Here is a 19,616-nt window from a genome sequence, read left to right on the forward strand (position 1 = left end):
ACTTTCAGCAACTACTTTAGGCTGCCATATAATGCGAAATTTATGTTTTGTCTGAAAAAAATAAAATAAGAACAATAGACCATACTTCCCACTTCACTAAAAACTTTATTCATTGAGATTTTGCACATCTATAGTTTACACATTTAGCGACTTGCACAATTGAATAATGATTACCTTCTAATGTTTTATTTATCTGCACAGTTAAGTAGAGAAAAATTAACAGATCACATCATTAAATATTACCTTTGAACTCACAGCCCATTCCCCACGCACAGCATACTCACTCAGACATCCAGGAAGTGCTACAATACAAAAGTATGATGTTTAGCTCTTCTACGTGTCCCAATTCATGATATCCCCCATGTAGGAATGTTCTGCACCGTACAGTGTTGACTTTCTGCCTTTATTACAGTCATAGCCCTACAGTTTGGCCCCTGGCCCTGGCCTCTCCACCTGGATAGTCAAAGAAGCTGCTGCGGGGTCATCTATGAGCCAGAACAGTTCACCCTTGGTTGGTGCTACACGAGCTGCAGGAAACCCTGTACCTTCTCTACCCTCCAGCACTTCCTGCAAAACAGTGGCACTATGTTACAATACAGCAGCATTACTACACAACTCGGTAGTGTGAGCTGCATTTCCGATATGCTACTGGCCAAAAAAATCATGGTTCATATGTCTTCACATAGTTCTCAGTCCTCTAACTAAAACAAGAATTATGCACAAAATTTATTAGGTTTTCCTCAAATTGTTGGAATATTTCCTTTGTTCCTTTATTATGTCTTAACTGACTATAGTCTTGGGGAAATAGAATGTATTTTGTAATGCATGCATATAAAAATTAGATGTTGTCTCCCAGTGCAAAATGAGGACATTGCACAAGTGCCTTAAACTTGCATTATTATTTGATTTCCAGCAGGAGGCGACTCTTGCTGCAAAAAGAAGTCTGCATTGAAGTCCATAAGGAAAGGACCTTCTCAACATGTTTCTAATGAGTTTATGGTCCTAATAAATGTTTCATCTGGTCTTAGGGAAAAACACAATGTTCAGTTTGAAAAATATGGCTTTGAAATGTGCATGCTTGATAACAACTTTCTAGTATTACCTTCAAAACAGGGGCTTTGCTTCCTCCTGTTGATACAAAAGTCACACAGCGTGCTGAGTTTACCACTGGAAAAGTCATCGTTACACGCTGTGGTGGCGGTTTGGGGGAATCCCTGATAGGTGCCACGATCTTCTGAGTTTCCTGTATTTGTGGAAAACAAATCTTTTATCGCATTGCAAAAAAAGTGTCAATATGAGAACCATTACCAAAAACTCTCAATTATATTCTACAACACAAGACAGATGAGCAGAGTTGCAGAATGCTTCACTTCCAAACCCTCCAAGTTAACTTCCAGTGGCGAATTAAGAGACATTTATAAATTACTAAGCATGCTTTGATACTTTGTGTAAAAATGTGAAACATCTGTTCTCATCAAAGCTCTAACGCTGTGTTAGCACTCATTGCTTTTCAGAAGTATTCAATAGACCAACATGAGGACATACAATTGTGGAACAGACAAATGTACTAAGGGGTAATCCTCACTTCCAGGAGAGGGTGGTCTGGAAAAAGGGAACAGGTGTGTCCATCAGGTCCCATACCCAGCAGTAACAGGTCAAATATGGGGAATTCGTCACCAGGGAATGCCTGTGATTTTAAAAGTAGCAATTTAATACAATATGAACCTGCACATAGATAAATCTAAAAGCTTGCAATTGAGACGCACCTCTTTCAGTTTGTGGCTATAATCCTCAGCACACTCGTCCACTGGCAAAGAGGAGTCAATAGTTAAGATCCCATTTTCAGGAACGTTTATCTTGGAAAACAACTGATTCTGGAAAAGAGGGAAGACTGTTGCATTTCATCCAAATATAACAGAATATCTGCATGTATGTATGCACAATGCAAACAGATAAACACCAGTGCATGTGGTACCTTATAGAGTCCATAGGTGCTCTCTGGATCATCAAAGGAAACCAGTCTCTCGTCGCAGAAGCCAACCACCCACTTGCTGCAGTCCAGTTCTGGCAGGACCAGCAGCTCTTTGCTGAGCATAGAAACAAGACTTCCTCCAGAGAGGCCCAGTGTGAACCTGCCGTGAGAGGAGATGGCCTTCTGAGCTCGTGAGGTTACTAACTGGGCCAACACCGGACCCAGCTCTGCCGAAGAGGGAAAAACCACGACTCTTCTTCCAGCCATGAGAGCAGTGTTATGACAGGGACTGACGAGGAAGAAGACAAGAGAATTTCAAAATGTAAGGAAGTTGGTCACAGAACAGTATTGCAAGTCATGATGTGCTTGCAACCGCTCCTCGTTAAGTCTTCTAATAAACCAAACCATTTAAATCTGTTATTTCACAATTTTGATTCAACTTTACAGACTCCTCGTGTTATCAGACAGGTTCTTTGAAATAAAAACAAGGGGACTGGAGAGTGCTAACCGCAACAGCATCTCAGGGGGAGGAAAGGTGTCTCTTAATATTTTGAACTGCTATGTTGGACTTTATACTTAATTTGGGAAAATAACGAAGTCCCTTTACCTTGTAGAGTGAATCTCAACAGCAGATAATCATGCAGACTTTCAGTCGGAAAATGGGCACATTTAATTCGACGCACCACTTCCTGAGACGGCGTTTCACCAACCAATCACAATGTGTGCACTGCCTCGCTGCATTGTGGTAAATGCAGTCCCTGAATACAGTAGCGACAATTACAGAGGTTAGGCGACTGCCACGCAACATCGATTTCTGCTGATGTCGAGAGAAGAATATACGTGAAAAATACAGTTCCCTGTTTATGGTTTTAACTTTTGTGCTATTGCTATGTTTCCGCCCCGCCGGTAGATGGCGATACTGTTCCTACTTCAACCAAGTGAGTTTAGTAGAGACGTTCACGCGTATTTCGTAGGTATGCACACACATCCCGTCTCGTACATTTCAGGGTAACTATATTTCACAGTTACTATTAGAAAGCCCCCCTGGCTGTGACAGCTTGTCTGTGTGCATCTCGTGTGTCATAGGCCAAAGAAATATGACGACAGGCTTTTGTTTCCAGACTCAGCTCGTCTCCATAATGGACGCGTTATCCAAAACAGCTGTGATGGAAATAAGTAAACTGGTCGAAATTGAATCGAAGATGCTGAAAATAGAGATAACTAGGGGACGAAATGAAATAGTTTCCCTCACAGAGAAACTGAAGCTGATGGAGAAGTTGCTGTATATGGCACAAGGGGGTAGGCAGAACGCAGCAGCAGTATGCTCTGTAAGGAGGGACTCTGCAGAAAACGAAGTGTTTTTGGCGCCTGACAGGACAAGACCTGTCATAAAAAGGTAGGCATGATGACTCTTGTGCGTAGATGTGATTTCTGTTATGTACTGGCATAATTTTCTTGTCTCCATCATGACTTTTGTTGTCTTCACCCTCCCTAAGTGCTCAGCATCCTTGTGAAACCCTCTGGGAAAGCATTAGTTCTTCTACTGAGATAAGCAGTTTACCTCAAGCGGAAAACCACTCTGCAACTGACGTAAATCTCTAGTCATCAAATAGTTTTGTAATAATGACATTATTATATACTGTGTCATACATTTGTAACAAGTGCAGCTGATATGTCCCCCCCACCTCACCAGCTCCTAAATCCACGTGAAAATCAATCCGAACTGGTTGTGGTGAAGGAGGAGCCATCAGAGATGATCAATGAAGACACTGGACAAGACAGGACAGGTGAAAACAGTGAGTGTTGTAGTTTGTGATTAAGTTTGGCTTAGCTAAACTTATTTACAAAGCTTTAAGAGTCACAATACTGTTTCAGTATCATCAAATTCTTGTGTGTCCAGAAGTGTATTTTTCTTTATTTTATGCTACATTACCTCCATATTTATCAGAATTGTACTTTTTAAATAATGCTTCTGTAAGTATCAAAACTCCAGTTACTTATAAATGTCCCTTGTGGCCTTGATCAGGATAATTGGGACCAAATATTTTCCCTAATTTTAACAAGCTTATCTGCTGTTAACAGGGCGGGAAGCAATCACAGACACCCAGAAGAGTCCAGATTTGATGCAGCATCCCAAACCAATTGCAGAACACCAGCAACCCCTCTTCGCTGATAACTTTGTGACTCTGAGCACCCAGCAGTCTCTTGCTGAACCGGGGAGGGGGGAAGCACTCTGGAATCCACAAGTAGCACCTGCACACACAAATCTAGAAGATGGGAAAAGTGTAGCTCAAAATGTTGCCTCCCAAAGCTTACACGTACTCAGGAATATGAAGCTTCACAATTTTAGGAACTCAGCTGCAAAGAGGTTTGGCTGTTTGCAGTGCGGCAAGAGTTTCAGATGCTTTAGTCAGCTTGAAATACACCAGAGAAGTCACACAGGAGAGAAGCCGTTCAGATGCACGCTTTGTGGAAAGCGATATGCCCAAAAAGGGCATCTGTACACACACCAGCGCACACACACTGGGGAAAAGCCATATCGTTGTCCTATTTGTGGCAAGGGCTTTATTCAGAAATGCACCCTCGATATGCATCAGCGCACACACACAGGAGAAAAACCTTTTGTTTGTATTAACTGTGGAAAAGGTTTTACAAAGAACTGTAATCTGAAAAAGCACCTCGCAGTACATCTAGATCCTAGTTTGAACATTTACGGTGGTGAACCCACTGCACCAGCATTTAGTGGAACATTCATAAATGGCACCTCCTAAAACACCAACGATTACCAAATTTTACTTTTCCCACTGTTTGGTTCAAATGTTTTGTGGAAAATAAAGATATCTTTGCTCCAGATCTGAGTGTGTGTCACCTGCTTTTACTGTTTAGATGCCCAAAATACAAAGAAAATATCTGATAGTGCATCTGTTCCTCACTGCACATCTTTATTATGTCAAAGTTTCAGCCATTTCCCAACAAACTGACATACTATATTCACAAATATACGCTTCTTTCATAGAGTTGCAAAATAGTGCTTCTTTTTACCTTACTGTGAGGACTAAATAGCAGCTAATCATTATAACATCCTCTTTTAAAAAAAAAAAAATTGGATGGGAAGGAGACGAGGAAGTTATGCAATGCTAAAGAAAAGAACAAGCCAAAATACAGAAAGGCCGTTTGGGTTGTCATCAGCTCCCTGTTCAAAATCCAGCATCCATTTCGGTATGGGGGCACAACAGTGCATATGGCATATGCAGCTCACAAATTTGTTATGGAACAAATAATGCTTAATGTTCTCAGAATTTGGATCGTCATGCACTTCCATCCAATGCAAAACCGTATACTGTGTAATTCCCACCTGTTTTTTTTTTTCAGTTTTGCTTTTATTGTAAGGTGAGATTTATTTCAAAAGGTTTTTTTTCCATGCAAATTTTTCTTTCTTTTTAATGGCTTTGCTTATCTATACAAATTAAATATTGTAATCTAAACTGAAATTATGGGCTATATATACAGGGTTTGGGAGTCTGCTGTCTGTGGACAAGCCATTCTTGACTTGGGTTACTTGTGTTTTAACGCATTATATTTGGGGTTTACAGAAAAATGATTTGGCCCCCATACCAATATATATTCATAACCTAAATATATTATCTGGCAATATAAAAAAAACCCAACTGTATACATGTAAATATACACAAGTATACAAAGATTTTGTATACATACCGCTTCTCGAAATTAACTGTAGTCCCCCGGGATTACCACTAGATATCAGTAATTCTACATGCCATCTACTTTGTGATATGAATTTTTTTTAATATCTTTTTACGATCATTATCGTTATTTTTGCAATCGTCATACTATGACTTATTTCTTCCTACTGATTATTAAGAAAAAATAACCTGCCAATAGCGTGTGAGGAACAAACTAGTCTAACAGTTCTGTTTATTTCACCAAATTACATGCTTTTTAACTGAGACAAAATTGTAAAAACAGATTTATGTATTTTCTTAATATTGTGCCTTCTTTATTTGTTCCCAACTAATTAGGTAGAGGCTAGCTGAATATAATACACGAAGTTACTTGAAACGTTTTATTGATGTAAATATAATATTAAACTTTGCATTTTGTCCCCATATATCATTCTATAAGGAAGGAGAAATTTTCAAGTGTTCACTGGTTGAGAAGTCATGATCTAATCATACATTCTGTGGCCCTTATGTGCTCGTCATAAACGGTGGTGCGCGAGCATACAGTTTTCCCATAACCCCTTGCGGCACAGCTGTATCACACATTTTATTTAAGGAGCAACGTTGCTACGGTGGAAATCGTGCCAAAATTACGAAATATTGAGCTTCTCTGACAATATGATGTGCGACACCGCAAACCGGAGTTTTCGGACACAGTTGGCCGCGATCCTGGAGAAACTAACAAAGGTGGCTTTGGTTGAAATCGGAAACCTTGCTGATGAATGCTCCTCCGTCCTTCACACCGAGATATCGCTGCACAAAACGGAGAATGAAGCGTTAAAGAAGAGGTGTTACTCTTTGGAGGTCCAACTGAGAGCAGCGAGGGAGGCACAGAGCTACCCTGCACATGTCAGCCGCAGGCAACCCGCAGGTCAGAAAGCTGGACTGGGGGTCCTCAAGATACCACCCCCAAAGGCGTTTTTACAGCATAATGTAACGGGTTCATTTGAAGGCTGGTTGAAGAGTCTACAACCACCTCAACTCAGTTATTTCTTGTCTTAATGGCAGGTTTAAATTATGCTTCAGATATGTTTACTGCTAAGAATATGTAAAAGGGCCCAGGTATGCATCATCTTTCTCTTTCAGATGAGCACCATTCTGCACCAGCCATTGACGGAGTATTTGGAAAGGACTGGTGCATGGATCTGTGGAGAGAAGACAAGCTGCCCCCTCAAAGTGGAGAATTGGCTGAGACTCCAGTCATGAACAATATAGGTGTCCAGGTCAGCTGTATGGAGATGTTGCTATTCCAGTTCCACTATAAAAAGGGCTGACTGAATAATCACTTCACAGGTTTTTTTTTACATTTTTACATTACATTATCTTGTTTTGTTTATAGGCAATAGACATGATTGGAAGGGACCCTGATCTCATCTTTGTCAAGGAGGAGACATATGATGATCCTATTGGTCAACACATGAGGCACACTGATGATAGAAAAAGTAAGTCAGGAATAAAAACAAACCCAGATCTTTGTAATCCCAATGCTCTGTGATTGAACTGCATTCTTCTCATTGTACAGTTGTTGGGATGTTTGAGGAGGACAGTATGCTTCATAGATCTGTCGATGATCTGCAGCTTCACTCAGGGGACCTAAATAACTTCCCCATGACGTCTGAAAGTCAAATACAACAACGCACACAGCCAACAATTATGGACAGGTTTATAGATGACGCAACAATGAGCACTCTGGCTGAAAACACAAACCCTCCGTCAGCCTCCGTGGAGCACTTGGACTACACCAACAGCATTCACACTAATGCAACCAAAGAACTCAGCATCCAGCAACCAAAAACCATGAAGCCAACAAAGAGGTTCGAGTGTTTATTCTGTGGGAAAACATTCAACTATTTGAGCAGTTTAAAAGTCCACATAAGGCGACACTCTGGTGAAAAGCCGTTCAGCTGTTCTGTGTGTGGGAAGCGTTTTGCACAAAAGACATATCTGAAATTACACCAGCGGGTGCACTCAGGGGAAAAGCCATACAGCTGTCAAGACTGTGGCAAAAGCTTTTCCCAGAAAAGCTCTCTGAACATACATCTTCGAACACACACTGGTGAAAAACCTTACAGCTGTGTGGATTGTGGTAAATGTTATGCATATAAGTATGGTTTAAATCACCATCAGTGTTTCAACTGGCTGGTCAAACCAGAAGTGTTTGATAGTGCTGCAGTCAGTACTGTTCAGAGTGGCCCGACATGCGCCAGTATGTCTATGTAAGCCTTTACCGGATGAAAAAAATTGATTTAAAGTGCTCAACTATTGGCAAAAACAAGCAAATTGTGTCGTCCATGTGGTTGATTGTGTTGCTGTATATGTTTTTGGCTTCATCGCAGAGACATGTCGCAGCAGCCAAAAGACATTAGTGAATATGTTTTTTTTTTTTAAATAGTTTATTTGATCAAGTAGGATTCAGTTGACTTGATTAGGCTTTTCATGCAAATTTGACCATGCCCTCAGCTTACAATAGATATAAATACTAATGTATAACTGTGGGGAAAACATGAAAACTTAACCTCCGTGTCATTCGTGCATGTGTATATACGTCATGTCTCAAGCCATAGAAGACTGTCCCAGAAAAATGCCAAAATAATTACTCTGGGCAGCTGCTCCATGGTTTGCACGTTTGTATCATACATCTTTGAAACTACCTCTTTGCAACAAAGTGAAAACAACTCTGTTTGCTTTATTGCCCAGGTATCACCACTGCTTTCCATTCCTCATATGCCATGCCTCATTTCTTTAAATGGCATTAAACTGAGTGTGGAGGCCTTGAAGAATATAACTGTTATGTTGACGTGTCCAGAAACCGTTGTTGTCTGATGCTACCTTTTGAATAAATATATTTTATGGCTGCATCATTGTTGTATATAGAAAGTTTGTGTTTTCAACATGCGGTACGTCTAATTTATCTTTTAAAATCAATTTTTTTTCTTGCCATGTACTGTTTAATATGTATGAATTAGTTAAAAATTAGCCTGTGATGATTATCCTGAACAGAGCAGCTGAGTGAATTATTCCTGTTTAGGGCAGAGATCTTTGCTGTGGATGCTTCTCTGCTGTCAGATGTGCTTTGTTCAAACGGTTCAAGATGAATACCTAAAGACTGTGGGTAGGATTCTTGCACCTTGAATTTCATTAGACATAAGGAGTGTCCATACAATAAAAGGAGAAATATCAAATAAAATTCAAATCCCAACATGAACATTCACGACTGTTTATTGCAAAGACGGAACACTGAAAAACATTCAAGTGCCAAAATAAAAACGAGACAAAAACATTCTTGTTTCACACTTCAGACTTTTTGAGCACAATACTACTGACTTGAAATAATTAAAAACATAACATGAACTACCTTCACAATAAAGTTAGAAGTGGAAAATGATACACCCTGAATAAAAGGAAGCTCCTGATCATCCACTACAACTGATCACTGACCAGTCTTTGCTGTCAAGTTTTTAAGCTGTTTCCGACTTAACGTTTTTTCTCCAACAACCTCGCGGTTTAAGTGTGCCATTAAATGATGGTTGAGGTTCACCTTTTGCGTAAAAGTTTTCCCACATTTAACACAGTGGAAAGGTCTGTGGCCAGTATGAATGCGCAAGTGACATTTCAGATTGCCTTTCTGGGTAAACCCCTTTCCACATAAGGTGCACCTGTACGGTTTCTCTCCTGTGTGGACAACATAGTGAATCCTTAGAGCTGACGGGTTAGCAAAGGTCTTCCCGCATAACTCGCATGACTTGCTGATTCTCCGAGTGAGAACTGGAGGCACACAAGTGTGAGAGTTTAGCTTCTTCCTGTGAGGGAAATGTTGCTTACAAATGTTGCAGAAGTTTGACTTGTGTGATTTCATGTGATGTGTCAGAGTACCCTTGTGAAAGAATGTCCTGTTACATATTTGACAAGTAAACTTGCCCGTGTTTGGAACTCTGGAAGTTTCTATATTAAGCATATTTAAGTCATCATGTGAATCTTTATCAGTACTGGAGTTTAAGGTGCTGTCTATGGGTACATTCAGCTGCTTGTCAAGACTGAGCCCAACTGCAACATTCATAGCAGGCTCCTGCTGGCTTGCTTGAACAAACTGGACATCATCATCATCCTCCTCATCCTCTTCAATTGGAATTATATGAGTGCTGAAGGCCTCTTCTGCAACACCGACAGACATCAGCTGCACAGCTGGATCTTCAATGCTGTCTGCAGACACAACCTGCTCTTCAGTCTGATTAAATGACAGGCTGCAAGTGCTGTCATCAATGGAGTAATCCGCTGATAGCTGCTCCTGTTCCTCAGCAGCACCTTCCTCGTGTTCTGGTGTACAAAGACAGGGGGTCAAATACTCAGAAAACAGCTAAGGATGGTAAACCTGCACCATGCCAGTTCTTCTCCCATCCCTTACCTTCAGTGCTGAGTGCTTCCTGTTGGCTGCAAGTGGCAGCATCCCGTGTGTAACTTGCAATCACCTTATCTGGTGACTGCGCTAAGTCTGGGCATCTCTGCAGACTGTATGGATCCCTGTCTTTCCACAGATTCATACACCAGTCTTTTCCAAAAATCCCGTCAATGATGGGAGGCCTAGCCACTGACACAAATATATAAAAAAAACATTTAAGACAAATACAGTAAATGCAGAGGCAAGTCTGCTCATATCTGTTCACAACATCCAAGCTGCTGTTACTGTGAAACTGAGGTACCATCGAGAGCGTCCTCGTCTCTGTAGCAGACAGTTTGTACACCTACGCTGCGATAACATTTACACAAATTGGGGGCGTCGTTTCTTGTGATCGTCAGCTCACACTCGAGGCTATTTACTTTTTCTGCCAGGGCTGAGTTCACAAACAGAAGCCGGGAGAGCTCCAGTCGCAGCTCAGCAGAGTCCTCATCCACCAGTTTGCAGACCTGAGACAGGGCAGACTTGGCCATCGTCTCCATGATAGACGAGAGCTGCGAGTGAAAAGAAACACGGGTCGCCATCGCTGACAATGACAACAGCAAGGCTTCTCACCAACCCTGAGAAACAAAAATTCAAAAGAGAAATTGTTAGCTACTGTAAATTGAAAACATTCAGTTGCGGAACAGACAGCTAATGGAGCTAATTTGAGGTAGCGGTGCTCGTAAAGTGGGACCCAAATAAAAGTTGCAAGGATGACGTATTTCCGGCGGATGTAGTTGGTCAGCTGAGTTGTATCAGAGAGCTTCCTAGTTAGCAAATGAGAGCAGAAATTGGCGTCTTTTCTCCAGTACATCGATATAAATGCAAACCGCTTTCTCGCGCATCACATCAGATTTCAGAAGACCTGAACCGGGACAACCGCGAATATGAACACCGAGAAAGACTTTTCGCCTCTGACGCCCAACATTGTCAGGGCTCTGAATGATAAACTGTATGAGAAGAGAAAAGTCGCAGCTCTGGAAATAGAGAAGCTGGTGCGGGAGTTTGTTGCTCAGAACAACTCTACTCAAATCCGACATGTGATCCAGATCTTGGCCTCGGAGTTTGCACTCTCCCAACACCCCCACAGTCGGAAGGGGGGTCTCATTGGACTGGCAGCTTGCTCCATCGCCCTCGGAAAGGACTCGGGTCTGTATCTGAAGGAACTTATTGAGCCCGTACTCACGTGCTTCAATGACTCAGACAGCCGTTTGCGCTATTATGCTTGTGAGGCCCTCTATAACATCGTGAAAGTGGCCCGGGGAGCTGTGCTGCCCCACTTCAACCTGCTTTTTGATGGTCTCAGTAAGCTTGCAGCAGATCCAGACCCTAATGTGAAAAGTGGATCTGAACTACTGGACAGACTGCTGAAAGACATAGTTACAGAAAGCAACAAGTTTGACTTGGTGGCATTTGTTCCTCTGCTGAGGGAGAGAATCTACTCAAATAATCAGTATGCCAGGCAGTTTATAATTTCTTGGATTCATGTTCTGGAGTCTGTACCAGACATTAACTTGTTAGACTATCTCCCAGAGTTTCTGGATGGGCTCTTCCAGATTCTGGGTGACAACAGCAAGGAGATCCGTAGGACGTGTGAGGTGGTGCTGGGAGAGTTTCTGAAGGAGATTAAGAAGATACCCTCCAGTGTGAAATTTGCTGAGATGGCCAACATCCTGGTCATCCACTGCCAAGTTGCAGATGAAACCAAACTCACAAATGATCTGATCCAACTGACAGCTATGACGTGGATGAGGGAGTTCATCCAGCTTGCAGGCAGAGTGGTGCTCCCCTATTCCTCTGGCATCCTGACTGCAGTGCTGCCTTGCCTTTCTTACGACGACAGAAAGAAGAACACAAAAGAAGCTGCAAGTGCCTGTAATCACAGTCTGATGAAACTGGTGACTCCTGAGGATGATGAAGAAAATGAGGAGGAAAGAAGTGGAAGCACAGGGTCACCGTCCGCAGGAGAGGGCCAGCCCAAAACAGAGGGAGACGGAAATGATATGCTGAATGCATCGCAAGAATCTGTTGGCTTCAGCAATATCAGTTTCTTCACTCCAGCGAGTGCTGATAGGCCTCAGGTGAATCTAGATCTGGACGGTATTGTTCAAGTGCTTGACCGGCACCTCCATGATTCCTCCACTGGAATGATGACCCGCATAGCTGTGCTCAAATGGCTTTATCACCTCTATATCAAGACGCCACGCAAAATGTTCCGCCACACAGACCGCCTTTTCCCCATTCTGCTTAAAACACTCTCTGATGAGTCTGATGAGGTGATTCTGAAAGACCTAGAGGTGTTAGCTGAGATAGCATCATCTCCTGCCGGCCAAACGGACCAAGCATCTTCTTGCGACAACGCTGACAACAAATTGGTGCTCAGGGTGCCAGAGGCTCCCAAGCCAGGTCAGCAACCCAGCACGGGCTCCAAAGCTGTGGACGCCTCCCCCTCCACTCCCAGTATGAACTCGTACTTCTACAAGTTCATGATTAATTTGCTGAAGCGTTTCAGCCTGGAGAGGAAACTCCTGGAGAACAGAGGAGCTTTCATCATCAGACAGCTGTGTCTGTTGCTTCATGCAGAGAACATATTTCACTCTATGGCTGACATCTTGCTGAAGGAAGAGGACCTTAAATTTGCCTCCACTATGGTTCAGACCCTAAACACCATCTTACTTACTTCCGCTGAGCTTTTCCAGTTGCGCAACCAGCTAAAAGACCTGCATACTCAGGAAAGCTGTGCTTTGTTTTGCTGCCTGTATCGTTCCTGGTGCCACAACCCTGTGGCGACTGTGTCCCTCTGTTTCCTCACACAGAACTACAAGCACGCCTATGATCTCATCCAGAAGTTTGGGAATCTGGAGGTCACAGTCGACTTTCTGATGGAGGTCGACAAGCTTGTGCAGCTCATTGAAAGCCCTATTTTCACCTACCTGCGTCTGCAGCTCCTAGATGTAGAGAACAACCCGTACCTGATTAAGGCTCTGTATGGTCTGCTGATGCTGCTGCCACAGAGCCAGGCCTTCCAGCTGCTCTCCCATCGCTTGAGGTGTGTCCCCAACCCAGAGCTTATGAGGACTGTGGATGAATCGAAGTACATGGACTCTAAACAGCAAGTGGCCTCCAAGCGGGCTTCTCACACTCACATGGATTACAACGAGCTGCTCCAGCATTTTGACCGTGTGCAGAGCAAACATCTGGAGGTGCGACACCAGCGCTCTGGACGTGCTTCTGATCACCCTGACAGAAAGCTATTGTGACGTTGATGTATTGTTCCACAGTGACGTCTGTTAATTAAAGACAGTGCGAGGTGAGTTAAGAGACAAGTGAAGGATGGGAATATTAATATACTTGTACTGATAGAATAATTAAATGTTATTGATGCCAAAAAGTATTACGTACATATGATTACTTGTGTCAGAAGAATACTGGGTTGTATATTGTCAATGCCTCACTTGTGATGTGTAACATTGAACTTGTTAAGGAAAAAAAACAACATTTATTAATCTTCACTGTTAGGAGGCAGGTTAATATCTTCCCCTCATCATGTAAATCTGATATGGAAAATGTATATGTAAAGAAATACTTCCCTTTTCCTTTCCTTTCCATGCCAGCCGTTTTCAGGGTGTATCCTCTTAAGCAGCAGTGCTTGTAAGCATGTGTTCAGGTTTGCCTTAATCTTATGTCTGATAGAAAAGAAATCTCACATGTTGCGTGTTGACTGAGCTCAATTGAAATTTTAAGATGTGGATCATGTAAATTCTGAGTTTTACTTTAGACAACATCAGCTTTCAGTTATGTTTCTCTAATTTCTTGTTCTCTCTCTCTCTCTCTCTCCATATATATATATATATATATATATATATATATGTTTGTACAGCTCTTGCATTCTTTATTATGCTTGTTTATTTTTCACTTCTGTCATTCCTGCCTGAAAATGAATAAAGTAGACCATGTGATTAAAAAGCTTCCCCCCCCCCATGGTTATACCTTAAACAACACCCAGGTCATTACAATGCATTTGACACAATTTGTCACTTTCTTTTGGTGTTACACCCTGCATAGTTTTGAATATTTTTCTTGTATTAACCTATTATTTTGTAACAATTAAGCTCATTATACATCAGACTTAAAATGGTTAAAATTTCACTTCAAATTGTGTGAATGAATTCCTTTTATCCTTTTAAGCTTCACACAGTGATTATGAGCTTGGAATGTAGCTATATACAGAAGGAAGTATAACAAAGCTTTCAAGGTATGTTTTTTTTTTTAAATTAGTTTATTTTAGATGGCTGTGTTAAAGTGTCTTGGGTATGCGTTTAAATGCCTATTAGTTTATAAAGCAAATAAGTGCAAAAAAATTTTCACTGTTGACTTTATGTTTTTTGTCTAATCAGAAAACAAAGATATCTGATTTAAAGCAATAAACCTCCTGTGTGGACTCATTTAAAACATTTAAGTATTAGGTTCCAGCATGAGATTTCATGCCTTCATATGAAAGAAACATTTAGGGCTGAACAAAAAGCCAGTATATCTCATTCCATCTATTTAATTTGAAGTGAAACTTTTCACTGAATGAATGAATGCTCTTTTCTGTTTGTTCTTGTCACTGAAAACCTTCCTTATATGTACATGATTTATGGTGAAACCAGAGTAGCTTGGTCATTCTCTCTCCTCTGCTGCAAGGCTATCCATAACTGGACACCCAGGTTACATGCTTGGAGAAAACGGCTCACCAGTCCAGCACTGAATCTCGCAGATGGAGGATGACGACTCATGCCAGGTTGTTGGCGAGTCATGTTGCGCTGTGTGTCAAGAAACCTTCCTGGCTCCTGTGGTTCTATCCTGCATAGGCTGCTCTCAGAGCTTCTGCAATTGTTGTTTGGAGCAGTTTTGGACACAGTTTGGTGCTAAAGAGTGTCCTCTCTGCTTCAACGAGAGTCTTGGACTTCCATACAGATCATGTGAAGCACACGGTGAGAGAATGTACCTCCTCTGCGTGGCAGACTTGGAGCCTGTCTGTGCCATTTGCAGGAGCTCAGGCCTACATGTGAAGCACAGAGTGTACCCCATAAAGGAGGCATTTACAGAATGTAAGGTAAGCAGAGTAAAAATAGTAATCATAGTAAGCTCTGCTGCAAATGGGTTAATCCTGTGTTTTTATGTATCTTATCTTTAGCGTTACTTTAAAAAACTTTTGATTACTTTTTAGTTACAAGTTAAGTCCATGCAGTTAGAGAAGGCCTGCTTAATGGAGGGTGTATTTTAGAGGATCTTTTTGCTATGGTTTTCCTCATATTCTGCTGTTGTAAGCATTATAAACTAAATATTGGAAATTAAAAGGGGTCTGAAATCAAGCAAGTACACTGAAGTAGTAGTACACTCAACTTTATTATATGGCAGCATGTTTCGGCTTGTGGCTTTGATCAGGGTAATGACCCTGATGAAGGTCCATATACTCATGTCAGCTGGCTGATACTATCAATTATTTTTGAACTGCTGCCCTGTAACTGGCATACACACTAATTCAATTTTCTCTTTGGCATGTCAACAAGAGATCATGTCTGCTTTGACTTATTTGGACAGGGATTCCTTGTAGCAAGTGCTTAGAGGTTATAACTTGCCATATATGATACTTCATCTGTCAGTTTTGTCCAGCTGACGTAGTCACTGTTCGTTGTAATGTAGTAGGAGTCTTTTTGAGAAATGTGGAATATTACTCCATGTTTTAATGCACCTACTGAATACAGGGTAATTCAATAATCAAGTCATTAATAATCTTTCGGCTGTCCCACTTGGCATAAGGCAGACAGTAAGTTTGAAAGGAAACATTAATGGAAAATAACCTTTTTCACTTATTCACACATTACTTTAACATAGTATTTGACAGACTCCATGGTAATCGCACATAAACATACAAGAGTTGAGGAAGCACAGTGTTAAAAAGTATATTTATTTTTGTGCTACATTCATTCAGATAAACTAACTTGTTCAACAGAACACTGGATCACAATACAAACGAGGTCAGCTAACTGTTAGATAATTACATTCACAAACAAATCTCTTTAACACTGACAAGCTACCGCGTGTGCACCTTGCTTCAGTCTAACATTAACTTTTAGATGAAATGTTTCTTATCTTAAAATAGATGGTACTGTAGATAGAGTAAGAAAACAAAACAAGCAAAAAAAAAAACTCAAAGCTCAACCATCAGTGAAGAAATGTTCCAGTGGGCACCATGTCGTTCTATTTATACACTCAGCCTCAGTCTTATTTTGGAATGTTTCCCTTCTTTCATTACTCTGTGACTGGTTGTTTTAAAAACAACTCAAATAACCAGAGGTCATCCTAATTTAGCTATAACCCAAAGACCATCTTGTGAGCTAACATTCCAGCATTGCTTTTCTGTTATTTTGGAGCTTATAATATTTGCACGGATCTGCAGAGATCCAATCTCTCAAATGTAAGCTGAGATTAGTTTTATTCTGAGTGGTGTTTATTTGAGAATGCGCAATGTGAACGCCTGACACAACATAACATAGCATGGGATATGCCTTCGAGAGCCGAAGTATTAACACTTATTTCTGAGGTTAAGCGGTAGCCTACCAGAGATGTGGGAGGGACTTTAGAGCCAGACTTAGAGCCACTGTGACAAAGAATGGCTACCAGACGCACTCATTCTGAAGATGACCTTTCCTGCCCAATTTGTGGAAATATTCTCAGTCAGCCAGTGGTCCTCACTTGCAGACACAGATTCTGTAAATCCTGCCTAGAAGACAGTTGGGACACACAAGGCAGTGAGAATTCCCACTTTTGTCCTCTATGTTGGCGCCGCTCCTCCATGGATCAGATAGTAGTGAACACTTTTCTGGAGAAGGCCTGCGAATCTTTCAAAGAAGACAGCAAGAATGACCCCGAGGCTTGTAAAGAGCATGGAAAAAAGCTCACAGTCTTTTGTTTGGAAGACCTACAGCCAATCTGTGATATGTGTGGCAAAGCTGCTCCACACAGGGGGCACAGACTCTATCCCATTTGGGAAGGTGCTCATGACTGTAAGGTAAGCACATTCATGTTACAAGAGTGGGCACATTACTGTTTCTCATGAGAAGACAGTGCCACGGTTTTAACTACACGAGTTGCTTAAAATATATTGCGTTACCCAAAATGTTTTCCACTGTTTTTCTGACAGTGACAGCAGCTGGAAGGCATGATGACAAAATGTTTGTTAAAACATCTGGTACAGTCTTTGAATGAGTTACCTCTAAGGACACGTGTTATATTTTGATAGACATAAGGACCCAATGGTAGAAAATCTTTGGAATTTAGATACTATTCATAATTTCATAAACAGTCATCTTGTAGCTGACCATTATTGTTGATTTATTGTTTGGAGCTTGCCATAATTTTGAAAGTATTTGTTGTTTTATATTGTTTTTTGTTCACATTTTCCAACCTCTTTGGTACCACTGATATACCACCATTGAGTCTGATATGCTGGTGATGTGTGAAGGCTTTTTCACAGTGTTGATTTACATTCTAATAATAGATTTATATATTTGGTATCCTGTTGCTCTTGGGGACTCGAAAGAGCTGAAACTTGACTCCCACAAGGTTTCTGCTCTCCTCAGCCTCCTCAAGAGACCAGGAAGCATTCAACATTACTATGAAATAAAGCTGTTGGCTGCCATATTGTGTCCCTGACTGCACTCTTAAGCATTAGCTCACTTTTGCTAATGTAACTGGGGAAATTGTTATTTTTCCATAGAATTTTTCCTTTGATTCTACTGTATTGCGTGACTTTAGATGTACATTGAACGCTGCCAAGGAAAAGTATGTGGCAGCTGAAAGCCCCACACCTTGCTGACAGATTGGCCATGTTTTGAAGAGTTGATCCCCTGTCACTGACATTTCAGGAGGAACTAAAGAGTGCCCTTCTGCCCTTGAAAGAGAAATTACAGCTGTACAAAAACGCAAAAGGGGCTTGTGAGGAAATGGCAGAACATATCAAGGTACTCTCAGTCCAATCATTGCCAAATATTATCTTGAACAAATGTAGGAGCCAAGGTGTAGGGGCAGTGATTACCTGTCTGTCATATTTCTTTCCAGAACCAAGCTGAACACACTGAAACACAAATCAAAGAGGAATTTGAAACCCTTCACCACTTCCTGAAAGAGCAGGAGACTGCCAGGCTTTCTGCTTTAAAGGCCGAGGAGGATCAAAAGAATCTGATGATTAACCAGCGAATTGAGCAGATGAGCCATGAAATGGCAGCTCTTTCTAACACCATCAGAGTGGTTGAACAGGAAATGAGTAGTCAAGACATACCATTTCTTAAGGTAGATAAGATAATAGCGTAACCTGATTGCATGTGGAATTTGCTGTGCATTTATATGTGCATATTTACATGAGTTGTCCTTTCGAACTGTTTTCAGAATTACAAGGAAACAATAAGAAGGTAAATGTTTTACAGCTAGTATCCAATCTTTGTTTATAATATGATACAGCTTTAAAGTCAGAATTCTCCAAAAATTAACCTCTGCAGTATCTTTTCAGAACCTGGCAAAGTCCCCTTGTTCCACAAATGATGCCCGGTGCTCTGATTGATGTGGCCAAGCACCTGGGCTCGCTAAAATATCAAATATGGGAGAAGATGAAGAAAATAGTTAAATATAGTAAGTTTCTCATGAGATAATTAGTCGTGTTTTACTGGTCCACGCTCTTCCTCTCACTTTGGTAACCTCTACCTTCTTTTTCCTTCAAGCTCCAGTGATTCTGGATCCCAATACAGCAGCCAGCTGCTTCATCCTCTCTGAGGATCTCACAGTTGTGCAAAACTCTACTCAGATCTTCAAGCTGCCAGACAACCCGGAGCGCTTTGATGTTAGTGCTGAGATGTTTGCTGCTAAGGGTTATTCCTCTGGACTCCATAGCTGGGATGTGGAGGTCAGCAACAATACTTACTGGGTGATAGGGGTAGCCAGCGATTCCATCAACAGGAAAGGTAAACATGTGCTGACACCAGCGGAGGGATTCTGGACAATAAGATATCGTAATGGAGAGCATAAAGCCTGTACAGCGCCATGGGAGCCGCTCAACATGACTAAGAAGCCAGAAGTGATCAGGGTGGTTTTGGACATGGACCGTGGTACAGTGACGTTTTATGATCCTGGAGAGAGAACGCCTCTGTACACATTCACAAACATCATCACATTAACAGTCTTCCCCTACTTTTGCACAGCTTGTAAAGAGCATCCACTGAAAATCCTACCAACATGGATAAACTTGTCAAAGGAGCATTAATTCACCCAGACACAGTTAGACAGAGCTGCCCAGTGAAGAATTGAGGATTTTTTTTTTCTTTGCAGCAGATTATTATGGGAAATCACGGTCAAATTACAACCCCAATTTCCACGCAACTTACAAAGAGGTTTTAATAAATGACGTGACAGAAATGCTTTTTTAAATATT

At 41.4% G+C, this 19,616-nt stretch overlaps 6 protein-coding genes across 7 annotated transcripts; 4 read left to right on the forward strand and 2 right to left on the reverse strand.

Moving 5' to 3' along the window:
* Positions 1 to 329: 329 nt before the first annotated feature.
* Positions 330 to 2,669, reverse strand: pgls (6-phosphogluconolactonase). Its single transcript, XM_072369516.1, has 6 exons — positions 2,580 to 2,669; positions 1,976 to 2,261; positions 1,767 to 1,874; positions 1,586 to 1,687; positions 1,103 to 1,243; positions 330 to 567 (listed from the first exon to the last, which is right to left on the reverse strand). Exons 2-6 carry the CDS (start codon positions 2,237 to 2,239, stop codon positions 421 to 423), a joined length of 762 nt encoding a protein of 253 aa, XP_072225617.1. The 5' UTR covers positions 2,240 to 2,261; positions 2,580 to 2,669; the 3' UTR covers positions 330 to 420.
* A 215-nt stretch (positions 2,670 to 2,884) lies between these two features.
* Positions 2,885 to 4,783, forward strand: LOC140273835 (uncharacterized). Of its 2 annotated transcripts, none has more exons than XM_072369505.1 (4): positions 2,885 to 3,368; positions 3,469 to 3,562; positions 3,666 to 3,759; positions 4,055 to 4,783. In XM_072369505.1, the coding sequence occupies exons 1-4, from the start codon at positions 3,070 to 3,072 to the stop codon at positions 4,741 to 4,743; spliced, it is 1,176 nt and encodes a 391-aa protein (XP_072225606.1). In that variant the 5' UTR covers positions 2,885 to 3,069; the 3' UTR covers positions 4,744 to 4,783. The 2 variants fall into 2 exon arrangements, with proteins under 2 accessions (XP_072225606.1, XP_072225605.1); XM_072369504.1 differs by having other exon boundaries at positions 2,888 to 3,368; positions 3,666 to 3,768; positions 4,055 to 4,782.
* Positions 4,784 to 6,232: 1,449 nt separating this feature from the next.
* Positions 6,233 to 8,917, forward strand: LOC140273833 (uncharacterized). The gene is made up of 4 exons (XM_072369503.1): positions 6,233 to 6,583; positions 6,799 to 6,935; positions 7,052 to 7,154; positions 7,235 to 8,917. Exons 1-4 carry the CDS (start codon positions 6,331 to 6,333, stop codon positions 7,930 to 7,932), a joined length of 1,191 nt encoding a protein of 396 aa, XP_072225604.1. The 5' UTR covers positions 6,233 to 6,330; the 3' UTR covers positions 7,933 to 8,917.
* Positions 8,918 to 8,937: 20 nt separating this feature from the next.
* On the reverse strand, positions 8,938 to 10,850 carry LOC140273831 (uncharacterized). The gene is made up of 3 exons (XM_072369501.1): positions 10,410 to 10,850; positions 10,115 to 10,297; positions 8,938 to 10,026 (listed from the first exon to the last, which is right to left on the reverse strand). The coding sequence occupies exons 1-3, from the start codon at positions 10,687 to 10,689 to the stop codon at positions 9,143 to 9,145; spliced, it is 1,347 nt and encodes a 448-aa protein (XP_072225602.1). The 5' UTR covers positions 10,690 to 10,850; the 3' UTR covers positions 8,938 to 9,142.
* A 41-nt stretch (positions 10,851 to 10,891) lies between these two features.
* Positions 10,892 to 13,933, forward strand: vac14 (vac14 homolog (S. cerevisiae)). The gene has a single exon (XM_072369491.1). The coding sequence runs from the start codon at positions 11,035 to 11,037 to the stop codon at positions 13,405 to 13,407; it is 2,373 nt and encodes a 790-aa protein (XP_072225592.1). The 5' UTR covers positions 10,892 to 11,034; the 3' UTR covers positions 13,408 to 13,933.
* A 2,872-nt stretch (positions 13,934 to 16,805) lies between these two features.
* Positions 16,806 to 19,499, forward strand: trim35-13 (tripartite motif containing 35-13). Its single transcript, XM_072369500.1, has 6 exons — positions 16,806 to 17,204; positions 18,061 to 18,156; positions 18,254 to 18,484; positions 18,581 to 18,603; positions 18,702 to 18,820; positions 18,910 to 19,499. Exons 1-6 carry the CDS (start codon positions 16,806 to 16,808, stop codon positions 19,446 to 19,448), a joined length of 1,407 nt encoding a protein of 468 aa, XP_072225601.1. The 3' UTR covers positions 19,449 to 19,499.
* The last annotated feature ends 117 nt before the right edge of the window (positions 19,500 to 19,616 follow it).

This window comes from Leuresthes tenuis, unplaced genomic scaffold, assembly GCF_036924035.1.
Source record: "Leuresthes tenuis unplaced genomic scaffold, fLeuTen1.0.hap1 SCAF_17, whole genome shotgun sequence".
NCBI lineage: Eukaryota > Metazoa > Chordata > Actinopteri > Atheriniformes > Atherinopsidae > Leuresthes > Leuresthes tenuis.

Coding starts and splice junctions, on each gene's coding strand:
- pgls (XM_072369516.1), bottom strand. CDS start 2,239: ATGGCTGGAAGAAGAGTCGTGGTTTTTCCCTCTTCGGCAGAGCTGGGT. Junction 1,688..1,766: donor ATAGCCACAAACTGAAAGAG/GTGCGTCTCAAT, acceptor TTAAAATCACAG/GCATTCCCTGGTGACGAATT. Junction 1,244..1,585: donor CAGACCACCCTCTCCTGGAA/GTGAGGATTACC, acceptor CCACAAATACAG/GAAACTCAGAAGATCGTGGC.
- LOC140273835 (XM_072369504.1), top strand. CDS start 3,070: ATGACGACAGGCTTTTGTTTCCAGACTCAGCTCGTCTCCATAATGGAC. Junction 3,369..3,468: donor ACAAGACCTGTCATAAAAAG/GTAGGCATGATG, acceptor ACCCTCCCTAAG/TGCTCAGCATCCTTGTGAAA. Junction 3,769..4,054: donor AGACAGGACAGGTGAAAACA/GTGAGTGTTGTA, acceptor TGCTGTTAACAG/GGCGGGAAGCAATCACAGAC.
- LOC140273833 (XM_072369503.1), top strand. CDS start 6,331: ATGATGTGCGACACCGCAAACCGGAGTTTTCGGACACAGTTGGCCGCG. Junction 6,584..6,798: donor CAGCCGCAGGCAACCCGCAG/GTCAGAAAGCTG, acceptor TTTCTCTTTCAG/ATGAGCACCATTCTGCACCA. Junction 7,155..7,234: donor GCACACTGATGATAGAAAAA/GTAAGTCAGGAA, acceptor CTCATTGTACAG/TTGTTGGGATGTTTGAGGAG.
- LOC140273831 (XM_072369501.1), bottom strand. CDS start 10,689: ATGGCGACCCGTGTTTCTTTTCACTCGCAGCTCTCGTCTATCATGGAG. Junction 10,298..10,409: donor AGACGAGGACGCTCTCGATG/GTACCTCAGTTT, acceptor TATTTGTGTCAG/TGGCTAGGCCTCCCATCATT. Junction 10,027..10,114: donor GGAAGCACTCAGCACTGAAG/GTAAGGGATGGG, acceptor TTTGTACACCAG/AACACGAGGAAGGTGCTGCT.
- vac14 (XM_072369491.1), top strand. CDS start 11,035: ATGAACACCGAGAAAGACTTTTCGCCTCTGACGCCCAACATTGTCAGG.
- trim35-13 (XM_072369500.1), top strand. CDS start 16,806: ATGGCTACCAGACGCACTCATTCTGAAGATGACCTTTCCTGCCCAATT. Junction 17,205..18,060: donor AAGGTGCTCATGACTGTAAG/GTAAGCACATTC, acceptor CTGACATTTCAG/GAGGAACTAAAGAGTGCCCT. Junction 18,485..18,580: donor AAGACATACCATTTCTTAAG/GTAGATAAGATA, acceptor AACTGTTTTCAG/AATTACAAGGAAACAATAAG.